At 47.6% G+C, this 19,908-nt stretch overlaps 1 protein-coding gene across 6 annotated transcripts in view; it reads right to left on the reverse strand.

The window, feature by feature from the left end:
* Window positions 1–711: 711 nt before the first annotated feature.
* CRACDL (CRACD like) overlaps window positions 712–19,908 on the reverse strand; it is a 144,016-nt gene continuing 124,819 nt past the window's right edge. For all 6 annotated transcript variants that reach the window (XM_057743322.1, XM_057743320.1, XM_057743319.1 and 3 more), the window contains 3 exons: window positions 3,596–3,768; window positions 2,414–2,558; window positions 712–1,517 (listed from right to left, as the gene is read on the reverse strand). In XM_057743322.1, the coding sequence (XP_057599305.1) occupies window positions 1,375–1,517; window positions 2,414–2,558; window positions 3,596–3,768 (461 nt within the window). In that variant the 3' untranslated portion in view covers window positions 712–1,374. The remainder of the gene's footprint in view (window positions 1,518–2,413; window positions 2,559–3,595; window positions 3,769–19,908) is intronic.

Raw genomic sequence — 19,908 nt, forward strand, 5'->3', positions numbered from 1 at the left:
TAGATCAATTTGGCTGGAAAAAAAAAAACTAACCCATGACTTTTTCAATATAGGTACACTTGACCAAGTTGTGTATTTCCAACAGCTGGAAAAATAATCATTCATGAAAAGGGAAGATACAATAAAAGGAGTAGAACTTAGGGTATATAAAATCAAATTATAATATATATGAAGTCTTAACTGATTCTGATGGCTAAATGTCCCCAGCTATACCCACTCCCATGGGGATTAGCTTGTTCAAAGGAACAAACTGGAAAGCTTTTTAAAAATAGAGGTATTATATAATTGAGACATAATTCTGAGATCCCAAATACATGGTCTTACTCTGCTGGCTTCTCTACATTCTCCATTCATGGGTCATCCTGGTTAATGCACTGATAACCTAGTTTTCAATAGAAACGTACAGGTTAGACTAATGAGATGCTAAAACACTGCAACTTTAAAGGAAACTTTATACTTTTAATATGTTGTACCAAATAGTTGTAAAGAGCAAAAAACCTACAGTAGCTTCTGATTTCCAGAAACGAACACCAAAATTTTATAAGGGGAAAAAATAAAAGATCTCATACAACCCAAACTCCCAAATCAACCCAACTGAGATCGGACATGAGATCTATATTAAATGAAATTCCACACATTGCATTTAACTCAGTTGCTGGAGGACGTTCTCTCAATGTGATTAGAAATAACACGGAAATAACATGTCACGGAAGCAGGTCTGAAACCTTTTATTGAACAGGCAATGCATTGTGCAATGGTGAGGACACAGAGTGGAAAAGTTTAAAAATTAATTTTGGAAAGAGTCTATGAATTGATGAGCCCTGCTGTGTTCCTTCCACTCCTTCTTGGAGTGTCTGCCTTCAGGAAAACGGACCATGTTATAGCTGCTCTTGGAAACGGCATCCCTGTTTTACCATGAATGTCATGCCTAACGGTAAACATGAAAGGGAAAGACGGGCTCCACAGGCAGGACAACGGCCAGAGACACAGCTGACAGTGGAGATGCAGACACACGTTCTCCCGGAAGATCCTCTGAGTTCTGCATCTACGCTTCATTTGCATTTCCTACCCTGCCCAAGCCCTCTTTATCCAGGGGATTTTGAAAGACGCACATTCATACCTGTGGGCACAGAACCTCGTTCCTGGCCCTTTTCAATGGTGTTCTTGTCTTTGGGCGCCTCTGGCCCAGGCCCGTGGCCATGCGTCCATTCAACTTGTCTGCCTGGTTTCTTCCTCTTCCCCGAGCTCGCTCTCCCATAACCTGATGATAAAATCGCTCTTAAGTTTCACAGTTTGTTTGCCTTGATTTAATGGCAGTTTTAAAGGAAGTGACCCGTCAAGGTAGTGGACATTCTTTACCAGCACATTGTTAACCTATTTTATAATCTGGGGCATGTCGCTCCAAGCCTGCGATTTCTTTCTGGCAAGTTCCATCCAGGATGGCTGGTCTGTACTGGCATAGCTGGCCCTCTTCAGCTGATGCAATTCTTTCTCCATCATCACTGCCGACTGGGCTGCTGGAGAGAAGACAAAACAAATGGAAACGTGAGAAATGCACTTGGATTTGCACTTAAGCCTCTTGTGTGCCTTTAAAACACACGTCCGAGGTCTTAACTGGGGTCTCAAATATAAAACCTGTAAACGTGTAAGGGAGATTTCGGCGTAGAATAATTTATGTGCCAAAAAGATTTCAGAGCAGGCTCAAACAGTTCCGGCGACGCAGCGAGGTGAGAGAAGCTTTCACAATAAAGCTGCCAGAGCTCTGTGTGTGAATATTCTTAACACCGCTGAACCGTACACTTAAAAAAGGGTTAATACACGGTGATGTGTATTTTACCAAGATGAAACCTAAATTTAAAAATACGGATACATGCCACAACGAAGGTGAGTCTGGAAACGTTATGCTCACTGAAAGAAACCAGATACAAAAGAACACGTATTTTATGGGGTCGTTTATAAGAAACGTCCAAAAAAAGGCAAATATAGAGAGAGACAAAAAATAGATCAGTGGTTGCCTAGAGCTGGGGGTGGGAGTGGTAAATGACTGTAAATGGGTGCGAGGTAGCTTTCTGGGGGAGCGAAATGTTCTAACATTGGACTGTGATGGTTGGACAACTTGATACATACGAGGGTGAGTCAAAAATTATCTGCACTCCGGTTATACTAAAATCTCTATAAATTCTACAGCCAGAGTGGGAATAATTTTTCACTCATCCTCATATATACTCACTGAATTGTATGCTTAACGTGGGTGAGTTTTTTTGCCATATAAATGATTATCTCAATAAAAGCTGTTTTTTGAAAAAAAATCAACGTGGCAAGTAATTCAGAAAAACAAAACAGAACAAAACAAGGCAGGACCAAACCCGGAAGTGCATTTCGAAGTGCTGAGTGCTACTGTCGGGTTTCATACCCAAGTTCTGATGGGACAAGGAGATCCCTCTTTGCAGCCCCTCCTGGAGGCGGAGCTTCGCCCCCTGCCTCTGGTCCACAGCGGGCTTGGCAGGGGCAATCAGGAAAGATTTGCTGCGGACGAAGTCAGCTTGCTTCACGGGCTCCTGTGAGGGCACAAGAAAGACACATGCTGTCCTGTCACCTGAGATTCAGATGGGGACAAACATAACCAAAGGCAATGAGCCATGGGGCTTCTCTGCCAACGTGAATCATGCTGCTGGCACTTTCTCGGGGGAGCTCTGGTTTGAGTACCACTGGCTGCTGTCCAGACTCCAGGATGCTGGAGTCACGGTTGTGTGGGGCTGCTCCTGGCACACACTGGTGCCCTGGCTTCTGCTGTGTCCCCAGCCCTGGCCTCAGCCCCAGATGTCAGGCAGCAGGGCTCCATTGGAAAGGCAAAATGAATGGTGTTTGGAAATAGTTTTGAGACTTTTATGACACTTGGTATGACCATGATGCCGGGGTCACTGGTGAATATTTGTTTTATAAATTCCCTAAGCCTGCGGGAGGGTTTCCAAGCTTGACACAATCATGGTTTTGGTTAAAATGAAGAGAAGCAAGTTCTACTGCAGGCTCAGGCTCACTTCCCCGCACGGCTGAACCATGCTTTGCAGTTTACAGTAGCAATTGGGGGAACACAAAAGCTGTGAGTCTCAGCCTGCTTCTAAGCACAGCCGTTTGGGTTTGAGAAAGCTGTTTTCAGTCCAGAGTGCAAAAGGGAGCCCTGGTTTCCAGCCCTGCAGCCCCAGGTGAGGAAAAAGGACCCCAGTGGGCAGCCAGCGCAGCAGCAAAAGGAGAGCTCAGTCATTATTGCAAAATGAGTCGAGATGGAGCTGTTGACATGGGCACCTAATGTCCAACCGAGAAGTTATTTTAACCCCGGTCCATCTCTCCAGATGCTGAGCTGCGCTGCCAAGGAGGCCGGGAGCAGAGGGCTGACTCCTCTGCCTGAGTGATCCACGGCTTCTCTACTGCCCGAGCCGCCCAGCAGATGCACAGGGCAGACAGCAGCAGTCGTCACAGGCGATGATCCCTGTCATGACTGTGCAGGACGTGGGGCCATCGCGAGGTCCCGGGTCCCAGCCTCCGCCGAAGGCTCTCCCCTGCATCCACAAGAACAGGGAGTGTTTGCTCTAAGCACCTGGGCTCTCTCTGGTGCCTTGGCTGGCCTTCCTGCGTTAGACTTCAAGGTCCGGGCCCCAGGCTTGTCTTCCTGGCCGGGCGGCTGCTCTGGGGCCCCTCGTCGCTTCTGCCGCCCGACGGTGACCCAGGGAGGTGCAGGCTGGCCATCGGCTCCAGGCCCCACTGCCTTCTCTGCGGGTAAAGACATAGATTATGCAAAACGATCCTGGTCACCTTCAGCCCCCCTGTGGCTTCTCCCACCCAGAGAGCACTGCACTGGGTGGGGCTCTGGCGGGGCAGGGGCAGGGAAAGAGGTCCGGGAGCCTGTCTGGTGACACTAGTACTTTTCTTTCAGGGACTTCGTTTTCTCAGTTAAAAATGAATCAAAGAGATTATGGTCCTCCAGTCGGAGCCACAGAAAATCAAAGGCAACTAACTGCTCCCATACACACATTTTAAAGTCACCTTCCTCCTATGGGATATCTTATAGAATGAGATAAGAGTCAGTACAAAATAGATAAGATTTCTTTAACATTGGCCTGTCACTATGGACCAGTACATACTACCCAATACCCGATTTACTTGGAACATTACTCTTCTCTTTTCTTTTAAAAATTGTAAGCACGACCTTCCCCTTGTGGAGAGTGACACCAAATGTAAGCCATGGCTGTTTCCCTTGATGTTTGGGAGAAAAGAGAAATAATGTCCTTAAAACCAAAACATTTTGCTGAATTTCCTTCCACGTTCACAGCGCTTATTTTGGGCAGTAACACTGTGGGTCATTCGCCCCGTTCCCTTGCTTTTCGACTCTTCTGTATTTTCATATTTTCTATGATGAGAATTTATTACCGTCATCAACAGAAAAAAGAAGCCAGGTTGTTTTTTTTTCAAGGAAACCAAATGATTAAATAAGCGGCTTCTCACAGGTCTCTGCAAAGCACACTGAATCCAAGGGTTCCCCATGAGCCGGCCTCCCTGAATATCTGCCCGACACCCGACCATGCAGGTGGATGGCTACTCCCATCCGAGGCTCCTTCCTGTGTCCCGTGTCCACAAGGCATCCCCGTCAGCAGGTGCAGGCTGCACCGGGGTCACAGCCACACGCGGGGACGTGCATCAGCGTCCTCATTCTTTGTGGCCTGACGGATGCCGCCCTTTATTCTGGTATGTTTTTCTCTGTTTGGTTTGGCTTCTGCATCCCATTCAACATGGAGTTCTCGTCGTCCAGTCCCCTGGTCACCAAGGAGGAACAAGGGACAGAGACACCGCCCTGAGAGCTTTGGTCTCCCACCAGATGCGGAGGAACCTTGGGCTTCACACGCAAGGACCAAGAGTTCCTTGGTCCCTGCGAACTCTGCTCCATCTCCTTGACTCATCCCTTGATCCCTCCTGCCTCTCAAGCTCTCCCTGGCTGCTGACCTCTTCCCCATTGCTTCGCAAAACCCTTGGGTCTCCCACATATCAAAAAAAACAAAAAACAAAAAACAAAAAAACCAAACACCCACCATCTCCAGGAGCCTCACCGTCCCCTTGAAGCCTCAGTTCTTGACTCTTCTCTGCCCTCAACTCCAATGGCCTCTGTCTGTGTCTCTTCAGCTAATCCCGGATCCCGACACAACATGAGCACCACACTCTCCAACCGCCCAACCATTGCACCCTAGATCAGAGGTCTCTCCCGTCCTCCAGCTACTCTACCCCTGCTGCTTGGATTGCCCTTCCTGGAGGCCTGCCCCCATGGGCATCCCCTCTGCAGGTCCCTGCCAGACTCTTGCTCCTAAACCTGGAATTCCTCCTCGTTCCTGACCCTCAGCCTTTCTCTCTTCTTCCCCAAATGTTCTCTGTTCCACTCCTGACTCCAGCACTCAGATATGCTCAGATTGCTTCCAAATGTGCAATCCAGCCCTACTTTCTATTCTTAGCCAGAGCTCAGCATTTCTACTCCCTGTTCTGCCTTCTTTTCTTCCTCCCTCCCTCCCATTCATCCATTCACTCATTCACTCATTGTTTGCTATGGGCAGGGATTGTGTTAAATGCTAAGGTGAAAGAATAAAAAAATTGTTTCTTTAAAGATCTCCAAGTCCAGTGCAGGAGAGGAAGCACAAACAAGTCACTTAGTGGAACTGGAAAATGCTACACTTCACGACGTGCTGTGTAGACACCAGCAGGTAGGATTTGAGGATGCTGTCTGTGGTTGGGACCTGGAGAAGGAACCTTCTCGGCTGAGCAGAGGGGTGAGGAAAGGCCTCCTAGGTGGAGGGGGCAGAAGGCAGAGCTGCTGGCAGGCCAGTCCAGAGGGGCTGAAACGCAGGCTGGGCCGACTGAGAGGGTCTTCCTGGCCTTTTTCTTGTCCAAAACAGGGAGCCACAGGGGTTTAAATCCTGGATATACTCTGGAGTAAGTCTGAGTACGGGGAACAGGGGAGCTGGAGGTGGGGGGTGAGGAGGGAGGCTGTGGCCACGGTCCAGGAGAGGCTGTGAAACGGAGCAGGACCCTATGATCCTTGTCCCCCATGTCCTCTGCCTGCCTCTCGTCTGTGGGAAAACTTTAGCCAAAGAAGACATTTAATCAGAGAAATCAGAAAATGCAGAAACAAAGGAAAACAGTCAAAAGAGACCAAATAATAATAGTTTAGTCAGTAAGCAAAGCCAAGGACCTTTAGTTCCTTCTCAAGGGCTATAGATAATATTCTGAGCCATATTTTGTGAGCTCTCTTATAGATACTGAAACCCCCACCAGGTGGAAGAAGTTCTATGACATAAACTGCCACAGTTCTGAGAACTGGCCTCAAAGAAATGGAAACAAACCGACCCTTGCACTGAATATTTACGGCACCTAAAACAATAAAGATGACGCTGGTCAGACCACCAATGACTGATTTCAAGACGACTGTCGGAGCTGACTGTGCTGTTTCTGCATGTAGCCCCCTCCCTCCCCCATAAACGCTCTTGCCCACTGACTGTCAGCTGGGGGTAGTCAGCCTTTGGACAGGCATCTGCCCTCCCCCCCTCCCCCCGACCCCCCCACCCCTGATGCTGGCATCCAAAATAAAGCAAACTTTCCTCTCTACCAACCTGGCCTCTTTAATGGCTTTTGAGAGGTGAGTAGCCAGACCCCACTTTTGGTTACAGCTGGACACTGGCCTCAGGATCATCCCTTCATGTCCACTAAGTCCCAGCCTGGATGCTCCATGAAGCTGGTTCTGGTCACCTGGCTGGACATGCTCTCCCTTCTAACCCTCTGTAATGCTCTTGAGACATCTGCCCTGCTGTTTGGTACTAGACACATCTGCCAGGTGCCTTTCCACCCCACTGACATATGCTTGTGGTCACTAGAATGAATTTACTTAACAAACACACAGCAGAGACCACATATTACGTGGTGTTGTAATATTAGCTTATCTACGACATAATTTTGCATTTTATTTCTTGTCCAGAGAACCCAGTGATTGCTCCGCACACAGAGGTCAGGCTGAGTGGCTGCGTATTTTGCAGAAAGTCTGCATTTCTTATCCCTCATTCTAGAGAGTCCTCATAATCTCTGTCTTTCTGGACTTTTCTTAAAGGGGTCCTTTCACTTCCTCTTAGATCCTTTCTTCACACTCAGAGGCTGGCTGTGCCCTCTGTGCTCTCTTGGCCTCAGATGTCTGGCCACGCTGTCCTCCCAGCAACACACAGCATGTGCTGGCCTTTGCCGCATCACAGGGAGACTGGAGAGAGGGCTTTGACTAGGGGATGAAACTCACTACCTCAGTCAACAAGATATTCTAGTGATTCAGTCAAGACTAAGTGTACATGGAGAGAACATTTCCATCCCAGGCTTTAAATCACAGGCAGATGGTGGCCGTACAAGGCCAAGGTGGCCCTGGCATCTCAGTGCTCCGGCTGGCTCCCCGACCCCCGTGGGGCTCAGTGTCAGGCTCTTAGCACTGGTGTTACTCTGACCACGAGGGGACAGACCCAGCTCTGGTGAACTGCTGCGCCATGCAGTCAGATGACCCATGTGAGCCAAAAAGAGTATTTTACAACTCACTGGAGAAGGCTGTATGGGACAGGGCACAGGCAGCGTTCCTAGGGGTGGTGGGGAGAGGAGGCTGGGGACCCCAAGGGTGGGACTCTAACAGGGGTCTACACCCCCCATGACAGCCAGGACGTAGCTGTGACTCGTCAAGAACACCGTCTCCTCATGGAAACAACCTAAGTGTCCATCGACAGATGAATGGATAAAGAGCATGTGGTTGGGCTTCCCTGGTGGCGCAGTGGTTAAGAATCCGCCTGCCAACGCAGGGGACACAGGTTCGAGCCCTGGTCCGGAAAGATCCTACATGCTGCGGAGCTACTAACCCCATGCTCCACAACTACTGAGCCTGCTCTCTACAGCCTGCAAGTCACAACTACTGAGCCTGCGCAATGCAACTATTGAAGCTTGCACGCCTAGAGCCTGTGTTACGCAACGAGAGAAGGCACTGCAATAAGAAGCCTGTGCACTGCAATGAAGAGTAGCCCCCGCTCTCCACAACTACAGAAAGCCCATGTGCTGCAATGAAGATGCAAAGCAGCCAATAAATAAATAAATAAATAAAAATGTTAAAAACTAGCATGTGGTGTATATACACAACAGAATACTACTCAGTCATAAAAGAGAATGAAATAACGCCATTTGCAGTGACATGGATGGACCTAGAGGTTATCATACTAAGTGAAGTTAAGTCAGAAAGACAAATACCATATGATATCACTTATATGTGGAATCTAAAATATGACACAAATGAACTTATCAACGAAACAGAAACAAACTCACAGACATAGAGAACAGACTTGTGGTTGCCAAGGTGAGTGGGGGGAGGGATGGCGTGGAAGATTGGGGTTAGCAGATGCAAAGTATTATATATAGGATGGATAAACAACAAGGTCCTACTGTACAGCACAGGGAACTACATTCAACATCCTGTGATAAACCATAATGTAAAAGAATACGAAAAAGAATGTATATATGTGTACAGCTGAATCACTCTGCTGTACAGTAGAAATTAACACATTGTAAATCAACTATACTTCAAAAAGTAACTTAAAAAAAAAAAAGAACATCATCTTCTGAGATTAAGAGGCGATGAGCTGTACAATGTAAACCACCATGGTTTCTTGCCCTCTGGTTAAAAAAATAAAGCACCTACTCTGCCCTGAGCTAACACACAGTAGGACTGCAGGCTTCTCACGCCTTAACACTTGGTAGATACTGCTGCTTCTGGAGCAGCAATTTAAAAGAATCTTTTTCTTTCATAAAATGTCTTTCTTGTTCATAACCATACACATGCACATTTTTCAAAATCAGAAAGCAGATAAAAGTAGAAAGGAGGATAACAAAGTCCTCCATAAATCACCAGCCCAAGAGAGCTGTGTCAACACCCTGACACACAGCTTCGAATCTCTTTCCGTGACGCTGCCATCTTCAAAACCCAGATCCACAGCTCTTTCCCAGTTCTTCATAACATTCTCTGTGGATGGAGGGGCCTGAGTTGGCAAAGATTTCTTCTCTGAAGTGGAAGCATCACCAACATTTGTCACAACAAGCTGAGGCCAGAGCTGTCCCGCATTTCTGTCTCCCCTCCAGCCCCTCTGCCATCACCCTGGTTTACAAAGAGGCGGCCGTTTGCCTGGAGAGACACTAAGGGGACTGCTGGGGTGGGGGGGAGGGGGCCCTGGGGACACATGGGCCTCACCCACACTACAGGCTTCCTGTATGAAAATTGAAGGTTTTTTAAAAAGTATTCATTGATCTATTGTCAGTCTCACCTTATACAGACAGCTCGTGATCAATACAAGCTGGCAAAGTCTGCCCTCGCTCTGTATCGGTTCTGGCCGTGAGCCAGGCCGTGCGATGCTACCAGAGAACTTGGGCTTTTAATGCTTGGGTGAGCATTTGTAAAGCCATGCCGAGCGTTTCAAGAATGAGAAAGGGTTTCTGGCAGAGCAAGTCCCCATTTTAAATAATGTGCTATGTGGCTGTGTCCTAGCTCCACCTCCAAAGGAAACTTATAACCATTTCTTCCTTCGTTCATCCAACAAATACGGTCAGTCCTTGTCCAGGAATTCCGTATTTGAGAATTCACCTACTCGCTAAAATGTATTTATAACCCCAAAATCAATAGTCCTGACCCTTCACGGTCATTTGCAGACGTGCACAGAGCAGTGAAAACTTTGAGTCCCGTGATGCTTCTTTCATGTTTCTGCTCTCAGGCTGTAAACAAGGGTCCTTTCACAGTATACTCAGGGTCACATTTTGTTGCACTTCTGCATTTTTTCTTGGTGATTTTACAGTCTAAAACAGCCCCCACATCTACTGAAGTGCTATCTGGTGCCCCTAAGCACAAGAAGGCAATGTACGGAGAAAAGTGTGTCAGATGAGCTTTGTTCAGGCGTGAGTTAGACTGCTGTCAGTTGTGAGCTGTGTTAATGGATCAACAATACATATTAAATAAGGTGCCTTTGAACAGAAATACACATAAAATAAGGTTATGTATCGATCAGTTGAAAAAAACGTTGTGATCACAGGCTCGCAGGAACCTAGCCCTCTCTTCTCCCTGGAGCGATGGCTCAGGATTCACTAATTCAGTGTTTGCGGTGACCTTATAGAACGTAACTGCCTCGAACAATGAGAATCAACTGTACTGGGTGAGCACAGTCCCCATGGGAGACGCTGAGTCTACAGAGAGGAAGGCTGCCTCCAACCCAGCGCACCCCTCCAGCTCAGACACGCAGGCTCTCCTAGTGGAGCCGGCAGGGATGGAGGGGTCCTTCCATAGCTGACACTTGGCCCACAGCCTGGGGATGAGTTCCAGGACCGCTGGAAGGGGCACCGAGAGGCCTCCAGGCACTGGTTTCATTCTGTTTCTTAGTCTGGTGTGTTCCGTATGAGATAATTCACTGAGCACACAGGACCCCTGCCCTTTGCTGCGTGTATAGCCTTCTTCAATCAAAAGGAAAAAAAACAAAAAAAAAAACCACAAAAAAGCCACTCTAAGATAATCATGACTCACGCGGTGCTTGGAGAGTGACCTGGAGAAGGACCTGGCTCCCTTCCCATCCCCGTCCATTCACGCAGGCCTCCATGCCCCTGGGATCCTGGGTCCGCTTGCTTTTTCTACTGCTGCCCCCCACCCAACTACTCTTGAACTTCCATTCTTTGAAGGTTTACCCCGAATCCTTCCTCCTGCTTCCATTTCCTCTTTTAAATAAGACCACAGATCAGCAAGGCAGAGAACCTGCCACTCTGAACGCAGTGGCAAAATGCAGCTCTCAGGGAGGAGCCACTCTGTCTGAGAGCCTCTTTCTTGGCCACCAGGGCCAAACCCATGCCCTCTTCCCTCCTCCTAAGTCAGGAGGCACTGCCGGGATCTCCCCACCACCCCAGCTCCTCCAAAACCCACTTTCCCTTGACCTACTATCTCCTCTCTCACAATCTCCAAACCCACATGTTAGGGTTAAAAAGCCACAATGTTGCTTTCAACATTCCCCCTGGAGTGTTTATATCATAACAAGTGAGAGCCGGCAAGGGCCAAGGCCGGGCTCTTTGCCTGTGCCTCACGGACACACTCTGTGAAGCATCTCACACGTGCTCACCCGTGTAGGACACAGTTAAACCACGCCAGTAACTATCAGTACATCAAGGTTTTATAACTCGTCCAGTCCTGCTGAAAGGGCCGATGGACTTAGAAGCTGTGCTGGTGCCAGCACTGATGAGGGTCAGGTAACCCAACATGTCCATCTGGTTGGGGAGGGCATGGCCAGTCCTCATCCAGGGCCAGGGTTTGTGCAGGCTGCCAGAGTAGGAATTTCTGTGAGTCTTTCCCAAATGGGACCTGGAGTCTGCTTTCTTTGTCATTATGGCACCAACTATAACTGTTTTAGCGCTCTGTTGCTCGTAGGTAAAATTTGTGAAAAAGCATTTATAGAGAAAAGTCAACGAATCACATCTGGATTTGGATGTGGGGGGCAGGGCATCTGGTCACGGGCAGACACGCCTACTGGGGGGACCCCCAAGGGTCGGACACTTTGCCAGGCTCTTTGCTTGAGCTCAGGGGCTACGCCCGGGCCTCAGCATCTGAAGGCTGGCAGACCTTGTCCCAGTGTCCAGCCCAACCCCCACACCTCACTCTGGTGACCGGGAAGCCAGCGACAGACTCCAGGGCACAGAATTGTGATGGAGGAGCTTGGACTGAATGTCCATTTGCTCACCCAGCACTGTCTGTGCAATTAAGACAATCTCCAAGCAGAAGGCAATGACCAAAGTCCATCTCCGAGCACAGAGACAGCTGGTCCCTGTTACCTGGCAGGCGACACAACAGGGGCCTTGTAAGGATATGGGGATGGAAGGCACTGTAATTTGAAAGTAACTTTGAACTCAGCAGGCTAAGGAGGAAGAGTAGTAAAATTGTTATATTACACAGCACTCTCCTACAATGCAGAAAGTGAACAGTTGCCCCATCTTGGATTCCTGGTGGGTCTGCAGGAACAGCTGGAATTCTGTCTCCAGGGGCCACCAGAGAGCAAGCAGTCCGTGGAGGGAGGGCCCTTGTCCACGGAGCTTGGATTTGCCCTCCTCGAGTACACCTCCCCCTCCTACCCGCGCACAGGTCGGGACCCGCCCCCACTCATCACTCAAGAAACGTTAACCGCTAAGGGTTATTTGGTCTTGGTCTTCAGAGCAGTATCACATTCATAATGACCCTGACAACTCTCCTTGTAACGTGAGGATCCCTTTTTTTTTTTTTGGCCGCACTGTGCGGCACGCGGGATCTTAATTCCCTGACCAGGGATGGAACCTGTGCCCCCTGAAGTGGAAGCACAGCGTCCTAACCACTGGGAAACCAGGGAAGTCCTGAGGATACTTTCAGTTCCCATTTCAGAGATGGCAACACAGTCTCACTGCACAGAGGACTTGCTCAGGGTGACGGTGTGTCACCAAGGGGGCAATGGACACAGGCCTATGGATCCCTAACCTTCATTCACTACATCGCCCACCACATCACGTCAAGGGGAACGACCCCACAATTTTTCCCACACACCATTCCCTCCCATTATTGGTTATTATGGAGTGGCAAGCAACCGTTACTCACCCTGGCACTACTGAGACTTGAGGCTGGGTAAATTCTCTGCTGCGGGGGGCTGGGGGCTGTCCTGTGCTTCACAGGATGTTTAACCTCCCCCCACTAGATGCTGGTGGTCTCTCCCTTCCTCCCACTGTAGTTGTGACAGTCAACTATGTCTCCAGACACTGCCGCGTGTCCGCCGGGGCACACGCTCACCCCCAGCTGATAACCCCCACACAGAGATGACAGTGAAGACACTGGCTGCAGAGGTGGTCCACACGGTCCCAAACGCCCCTCACAGTTCACATGCCATGTGCCTCTGGGCAAGGCCTCTGGCCTAAGTTTCACTGCAGCAGTCACTTTAGAACACGGCATCACCTCTGGGCTGAGTCAGCATCGTCTCCTGTCCCCCTGAATGCAGGGCGTCTGAGCTGGGTAGGGGGGGGCCTCCCTTCCCAAGGGCTGGGGGTCTGAGAAGGAGGGGGAGTGGGAGACAGGCAGGGCTTTCCTGTGACCGGCACCTGCCACTGTCCGGGTGGGCTGTGTCCTGTGTGGGCCTGGCAGGTCCCAGACTGACTCCGAGGGGCTCCCACCCGCCGCTCAGCCTCCCTGGCCAACTCAGCTCCCCCCCGCTGGCTCCTGTCCCGAGTCCCTGCGCCCCCTCCGTGAGGCAGGGCTCTGGGAACACTGGCAGGCTTGCAGCCCCCGGTGGCCTGAGTCCAGCTCGTCTCCCAGCTGCAGGGCACATCTGTCCCACAGGAGGCCCCTCGGAATGAGGGAAGCGCCTCTGGTCCCACCCTGTTGAGCTGGGGACTCGAACTGCAGCTGTGGCCCCTGCACACGCTCTCTTCCTCTCCCCTCTCAGGACCCCTGTTTATGCTCAGGGTGGTGGGGTGGTGGTCTGTGACTCTCACGATATTCTGCACACGTTCTCTCTGGGGTCTTATATCTACACATCAGTGCCTTCACCAAAACAGGGACAGGAGAACCCCATCCCCGCACACTGTTCCGCGCAGCCTAAGAAGGTTTCAGTACATCCTTAGGGAAGTGTGATTGTACCATACAAAACTGAATCACAGTGTGCAATTAAAATGCTCTTGTGAGTTACTACTAACCTATTTTACAAAGGAGGAAGTTAAGACACAGAGATTAAGAAACTCATTTGCGCAGAATCCCACAGCCCCTGAGTGGCTGACCTCGGAGTCAAGTCTCCAAACCCATGCTCTTCAATCTCCCCACCCAGTGCCTGCCTGGCCTGCTTCCCAGCCTTGGCCCTGCACCTGGTCACACAAACACGGTTGAGGGCCACACACTGTAGGCCAGGGGGCCCACCCCTCCCCCGGGCACAGACACTCTACAGAAAATAAAAGCCCCTGATGTCCTCAGGGAGCTAGTGTCAGTGGTGGGGCTGGAGAAGTCAGAGGGATGGGAGGAGTGGCAGATGAATCTGGAAAGGCAGAAATGTTGATTTTGGCCAGAATCTAAGAAGCCTTAAATGCTTTATGCAGGAGTTTGAATTTTATTCTAAATTTAATGGGAAAGCATAGAGAGGTTTTATTTATTCATTTATTTTTTATAACAGACTATTTTTTTGTATTTTTTAATTATTAAAATATTTATTTTTATAACAGATTATTTTTATTTTTTAATTTTAAAAAATATTTATTTATGTATTTTTATTTTTGGCCGCTTTGGGTCTTAGTTGTGGCTTGCAGGATCTTTCATTGCAGCATGAGGGCTCTTCACTGTGGTATGTGGCCTTCTTACCAGTTGCGGCATGTGGGTTTTTCTCTTCTCTAGTTGTGGTGCGTGGGCTCCAGGGCAAATGGGCTCTTTAGTTGTGGTGCATGGGCTTCAGAGTGCATGGGCTCTGTAGTTTACAGCACTTGGGCTCTCTAGTTGAGGCATGCAGGCTCAGTAGTTGCAGCTCGGGGGCTTAGTTGCTCCGTGGCATGTGGGAGCTTAGTTCCCTGACCAGGGATTGAACCCATGTCCCCTGCATTGCAGGACAGATTTTTTACCACTGGACCACCAGGGAAGTCCCCATTGAGAGGTTTTAAAGAGGAAAGCTCCACGGTTAGACCCATGACTTGGGAAGAGAGGGTGAGGAGAGAGTTGGGGGAAGGTGGTGCTGCAGGTGTCAGGTTAAAGGTGCTGAGGGCTGACCTGGGGGCAGGTGGGGAAGGATAAAGATGAGTCACATTAGGATGACCAGGACTTTCTGACCAAGGTGTAAAACATGACTGACTTTCTTCATCCACCAGACTGACAAAAAGAAATTAAAAATAGACAGATAACACCTAGTACTGATGAGGGTGTGGAGAAGCAGTCTGTACTCTGCTCTTAGAAGTGCAAACTGGTACAACCTTTATGGAGGGTCATTCAAAGTTGTCTATTAAATTAAAACTTCACACACACACACAAATTAAAACTTCACAAGCTCTGTGAGCCAGAAAACCCACTTTTAAGAAATTATCCTAGAGCAGCAATTGTGTGAATACACAGAGTTAAAACAGACAAGGATGGTTACTGCAGCACTGTTAGCAAAAGAAAAAAACCTCAAAACAGCTGCAATGCCCTTCATAGGAGAAGGGCTATATAAAATATGGTACATGTACTCTGCAGCCCTTAAAAAGAATGAGGACAAGTGGATCTTTCTGATCAGAAAAGATCTTTACTGTGCAGTAAAAATATCTAATTGCAAGCCAACATGGATAGCATTTTTGTGATTTTAAAAGAAGGCTTGCTGTGCTTATATGTCAATATTGATGTAGGTATGACTGCAAAGAGCTGAGATGAATCTGTTAGTGGTGGTTCCTTCTGTGTGTGTGGTGGGGGGAATGAGAGAGGTTCAGAGGTAGGTGGAGAGGAGGCTACTGTCTCTTTCTTGTGCCATTTAAAAAATTATTTTAAAATTTAGATATGGTGAAATTCATCTTTTTTGTCGTACAGTTCTGTGAGTTTGAACACATGCTTAGATTCTTATAACAATCATCACAAATGGGCCCCAGAACAATGTCAACACCCCCCAAAATTCCCTTGTGCTACCCCTTGGTAGTCAGACCTCACCTCTACTCCCAAACCCTGACAAGCGCTGATCTGTTCTCTCTGTTTTATTTGCAGTTTTTTGGGGTTTTTTTGCCTCGTCTAGAAGTCATATAAATGGAGCAATACAGTTGATAACCTTTTGAGACTGGCTCCTTTCACTTAGCATATGCATTTAAGATCCATCCATTATTGTGTGTATCAATATTTCATTCCTTTTTATTGCTAATATTCCACTGTGTGGGTGTTTGTGCATCCACTGGCCAGTTGAAGGATATTTGGGTTGTGTCTAGCTTTCAGTGATTATGAATGATGCTGCTTAAACATCTATGCACAGGCTTTTGTGTGAACCTAAGTTTTCCTGTATCTAGGATAAATACTTAGAAGTGGGATCACTGGGTTGTAAGGTAAATGCATTTTTAATTTTTTAAGAAGCTGCCAAATTGTATTTCAAAGTGACTGTACCAGGGACTTCCCTGGTGATCCGGTGGCTAAGAGTCTGTGCTCCCAATGCAGGGGGCCTGGGTTCGATCCCTGGTCAGGGAACTAGATCCCATATGCCACAACTAAGAGTTCACATGTCACAACTGACAGATCCCGAATGCAGCAACTAAGACCCAGTGCAGCCAAATAAATAAAGAATAATAAACAACAACAAAAAAACAAAAAACCCCAAAGTGACTGTACCACTGTGCATTTCTACTAGCAATGAGTGAGAATCCCAGTGGCTCTGCATCCCCCTGGGCACATGGTATTATTGGCATTTTTAATTTTAGCCATTCTAACATGAGTGTGATGGTATCCCATTATGGTTTTAATTGGTATTTCTCTAATGGTTAATGATATTGAATATCTTTTCATGTGCTTATTTGCCATCTGCATATTCTCTCTGGTGAAATATCTGTTTATGTCTTTTGCCCATTTTCTAGTGTATTGTTTGGTGTGGTACTGTTGAGTTTTGAGAATCCTTTATATATTTTAGATACTAGTCTTCACTAGATATATGGTTTGCAGATATTTTCTCAGAACCCATAGCTTGTCTTTTCATTCTCTTAATGGGTCTTTGGCAAAGCAAAAGTTTTAAATTCTTAAGTCCAATTCATCAATTTTTCCTTTCATAGATTATGCTTTGATGTCAAGTCTAAAAACTCTTTGCCTACTCCTATGTTCCAAAGATTTTTTGCCTAAATTCCTACAAGTTTCATAGTTTCATTTCACTTTTAAGTCAGTGACCCCCTCAGAGTTAATTTTTGTATGTGGTGTGAGACTTCGGTCAAAGTTCATATTTTTGCATACAGATGTTGACATGATCCAGAACCATTTGTTGAAAAGGCGAAGTAAAACCAAACAGTATGGCCACTTTTTTTTTACACGGATGCAAAACTAATTCACCTGAGCTCTAGAGATGTGTAAATTTACGTTTATCTGAAATGTAGAAAGTTTTCCATCATTATTTCTTCAGATATTTTTTTCTATTCAAATCTATTTCTCTGTTCCTCTGGGACTCCTATCACATGAATGTTAGACGTTTTAATATTGTTGCACCAGCCCCCGAGGCTTTTTTAAAAATCTTTTTTCTCTTTGTGCTCAGGATATTTTCTATTCATCTATCTTTAAGCTCACTGACCCTTTCTTCTATCATCTCCATTCTACTAATGAACTCTTCCAATGAATTTTTAATTTCTGTTATTATATTTTCCTGTTCGAAAATTTGTTTGGCTTTTTTTTAATAGCTTCTATTTGTTTGCAGAGAATCTTTGCATTTGTTTCAAGAGCGCTTACTCTTACATCTTGGAACCATGGTGCAACAGTTACTTTAACATCTTTTTCCAATGATTCCAACCTTTGGATCATCTCAGGGTTGATGCTTGTTGACTGTCTCTTTCTTTGAGAATTTTCCTGGTTTTCTGGGTCTTTTGTAAATGTTGAATAATTTTGGTTTCTATCTTAGACATTTTCAGTATTATGTCGAGACTCGGTCCTATTAACATTCTCAAAGGTTTTTCTGTGCTTATCCTCGGGTGCAACTCAGGGACGAGCCCAGGATTTCATACACACATGTGAAGGACCGCTTCGCAGGTATCTCCTTACTGTGATCTTTCACCCCCTGAGGTTTTCTAGCTAGAAAGCTGGGATTCAGCCTTTGCAGTGTTGTGCGCTCTTATGACCAGGACCACCTCAGGGGCAGAGTGGTGAGAGAAGGGAACCTGCAGGACACCAGCACCCCACCTACTGAGGGGGCGTGGCTGCACTACTGGCTCTGCTGGGGTGGTGTCCCAGCCGAGGAGCGTTATCACTGGGAGGCAGGCAGGGATGAGCAGGTGCACACAGTTTGAGGGGCACAGGGAAGTCGGGGAAACAAAGGCCCAGAGTGTGGACCACACCTGCCAGGAAGGGACCATGAGGGCAAGGATAAGGCTAAAAAGAAAGGTAGGTGTGAACAAAGTTGCTTTTCTTTAAGAATAAAAGACATGGATATATTTTTAGCAGGACAACAAAAACAAACAAAAACCCCACCAAAATCCTTGTATTCTACTCAAATGAACTTGAATACACTGAAATAACTTTGCCATCAGAGAAGGCGACAGTCTCTTTGAGCTCATTTCCTCCAGAAAATGTCCCTGACATCCAAAGACAAGACAGGCATCTACCTACACTTGCCACCACCCGCCTCCCCAGGCCCCTGAGCTCCTGGGCCGCGTGCTCTTCCTGGCTGCCTTTTTGGGCCAGCACAGTGCAGTGTGTGTGGCAGGAGTACATGAATGTTTGTTGAAAGAAGGAATGCATGAATGAGTGAGGACTGGCTCCGGGACCTGATGTGCCACTGTCACCCGCAGGTTCTGGAGGGAAGGAGCTCAAACTGGAGGCGGAGGCTGGTTATCAAATGAGACCCCTGGTGAGAATGTACTTTGTCTAGCTATACTCCAAGATATCCAAAAAGCGCCCACCACTACATATAAAGAAACACACACACACACACACACACACACACACACACACACACACAGAGAGAGAGAGAGAAAGAAGACTAGAAGGAAGGCCAACAGGGATAACAACCAGAGAGTGGACTTACAAGTGATGACTTTTTTCTATATACTTTCTGTATTTCAGCATCTTTCCTGTTCTAATTCTAATCCTGTGCACAGGAAGCTGCTTCTAGACTGGCAATGTAGACTCTGGGATGGACTGGTCCAACAGGAGGATGGGAACTGTCCAGCACACACGAAGAGGGCTGATAACCTCGGGCTAGTCACCTCCTATGGCAAGTGAGCAGATCAACTGGTCCCCTTTCCACTGACGAACACAAAGTAATGGGCTTGCAGTGACCACCCCAAGGTGCCCTGTGAGGCTCATCCCAGTCGGCAAGCTGGGCTCCTCTGTTTATTGCAACAACCATAACACCCTCCCCGCATCCGACACCCCTGGGGTTTCTCCATCTTCAAAGAAGGAAGACAGGGTGTGCGGGAGAGGTGGGGAAAGGAGCAGGAGTGCTGGGGACAGAGCAGCTGAGTCCCTGCGGTGGAATGGGGCCCATCTGGGACACCTGAATAACCCAACTTTATGGTGAGCACCCCTGGAAGGGGGGCAGGGGAGATGGCAGCCCATCTGGGAGCTCTGGGTAAAGTGCTTGCCACCACGAGATAATAAACAACAATAATCAGGCCTTTCTGGAAAACTGGGTAATACTGTTATTACGTTTTATTATCTGTATGTTTTATATGAATTTAATTGCCTTCAGCTGCTATAATTCAGGAGCGAGGATGAGAGCAGAAGTAATAATAATGAACTGAACCACAAGCAGACTCGCTGTCTGGAGAAGGGGTGGAGGCTGCTTCACAGATGGGCTCTGGGAGCCTGGGGCTCTGAGATTCTGCGGGAGGCAGCCTCCAGGCTCCAAGGTCCCCGGTGGGACCAGACAGCAGCTCCAGCCTCTGCTGGCTCTCATCCCTCAAATACCACCCCACCCTGAGAGGGTCGGTTCCCAACAGGATGTAGGAATTCTCCCCTCCTCTCTCTGCCCCACGATGAAAATCACTAGATTCTTCCACTCCAGAATTCATCTGAGTCAGTTACTTCTGCGGCTTAGGGAATGCTAATAAAGATAGATGGACAAGTCTCTTCTACTATTTAAGCAAACCTGTTATCAAATATTATATTGTATTTTACAAACCAAAAGAAAATACAGAAGCTCTCTAACAACA

Source organism: Hippopotamus amphibius, chromosome 7, assembly GCF_030028045.1.
Source record: "Hippopotamus amphibius kiboko isolate mHipAmp2 chromosome 7, mHipAmp2.hap2, whole genome shotgun sequence".
NCBI lineage: Eukaryota > Metazoa > Chordata > Mammalia > Artiodactyla > Hippopotamidae > Hippopotamus > Hippopotamus amphibius.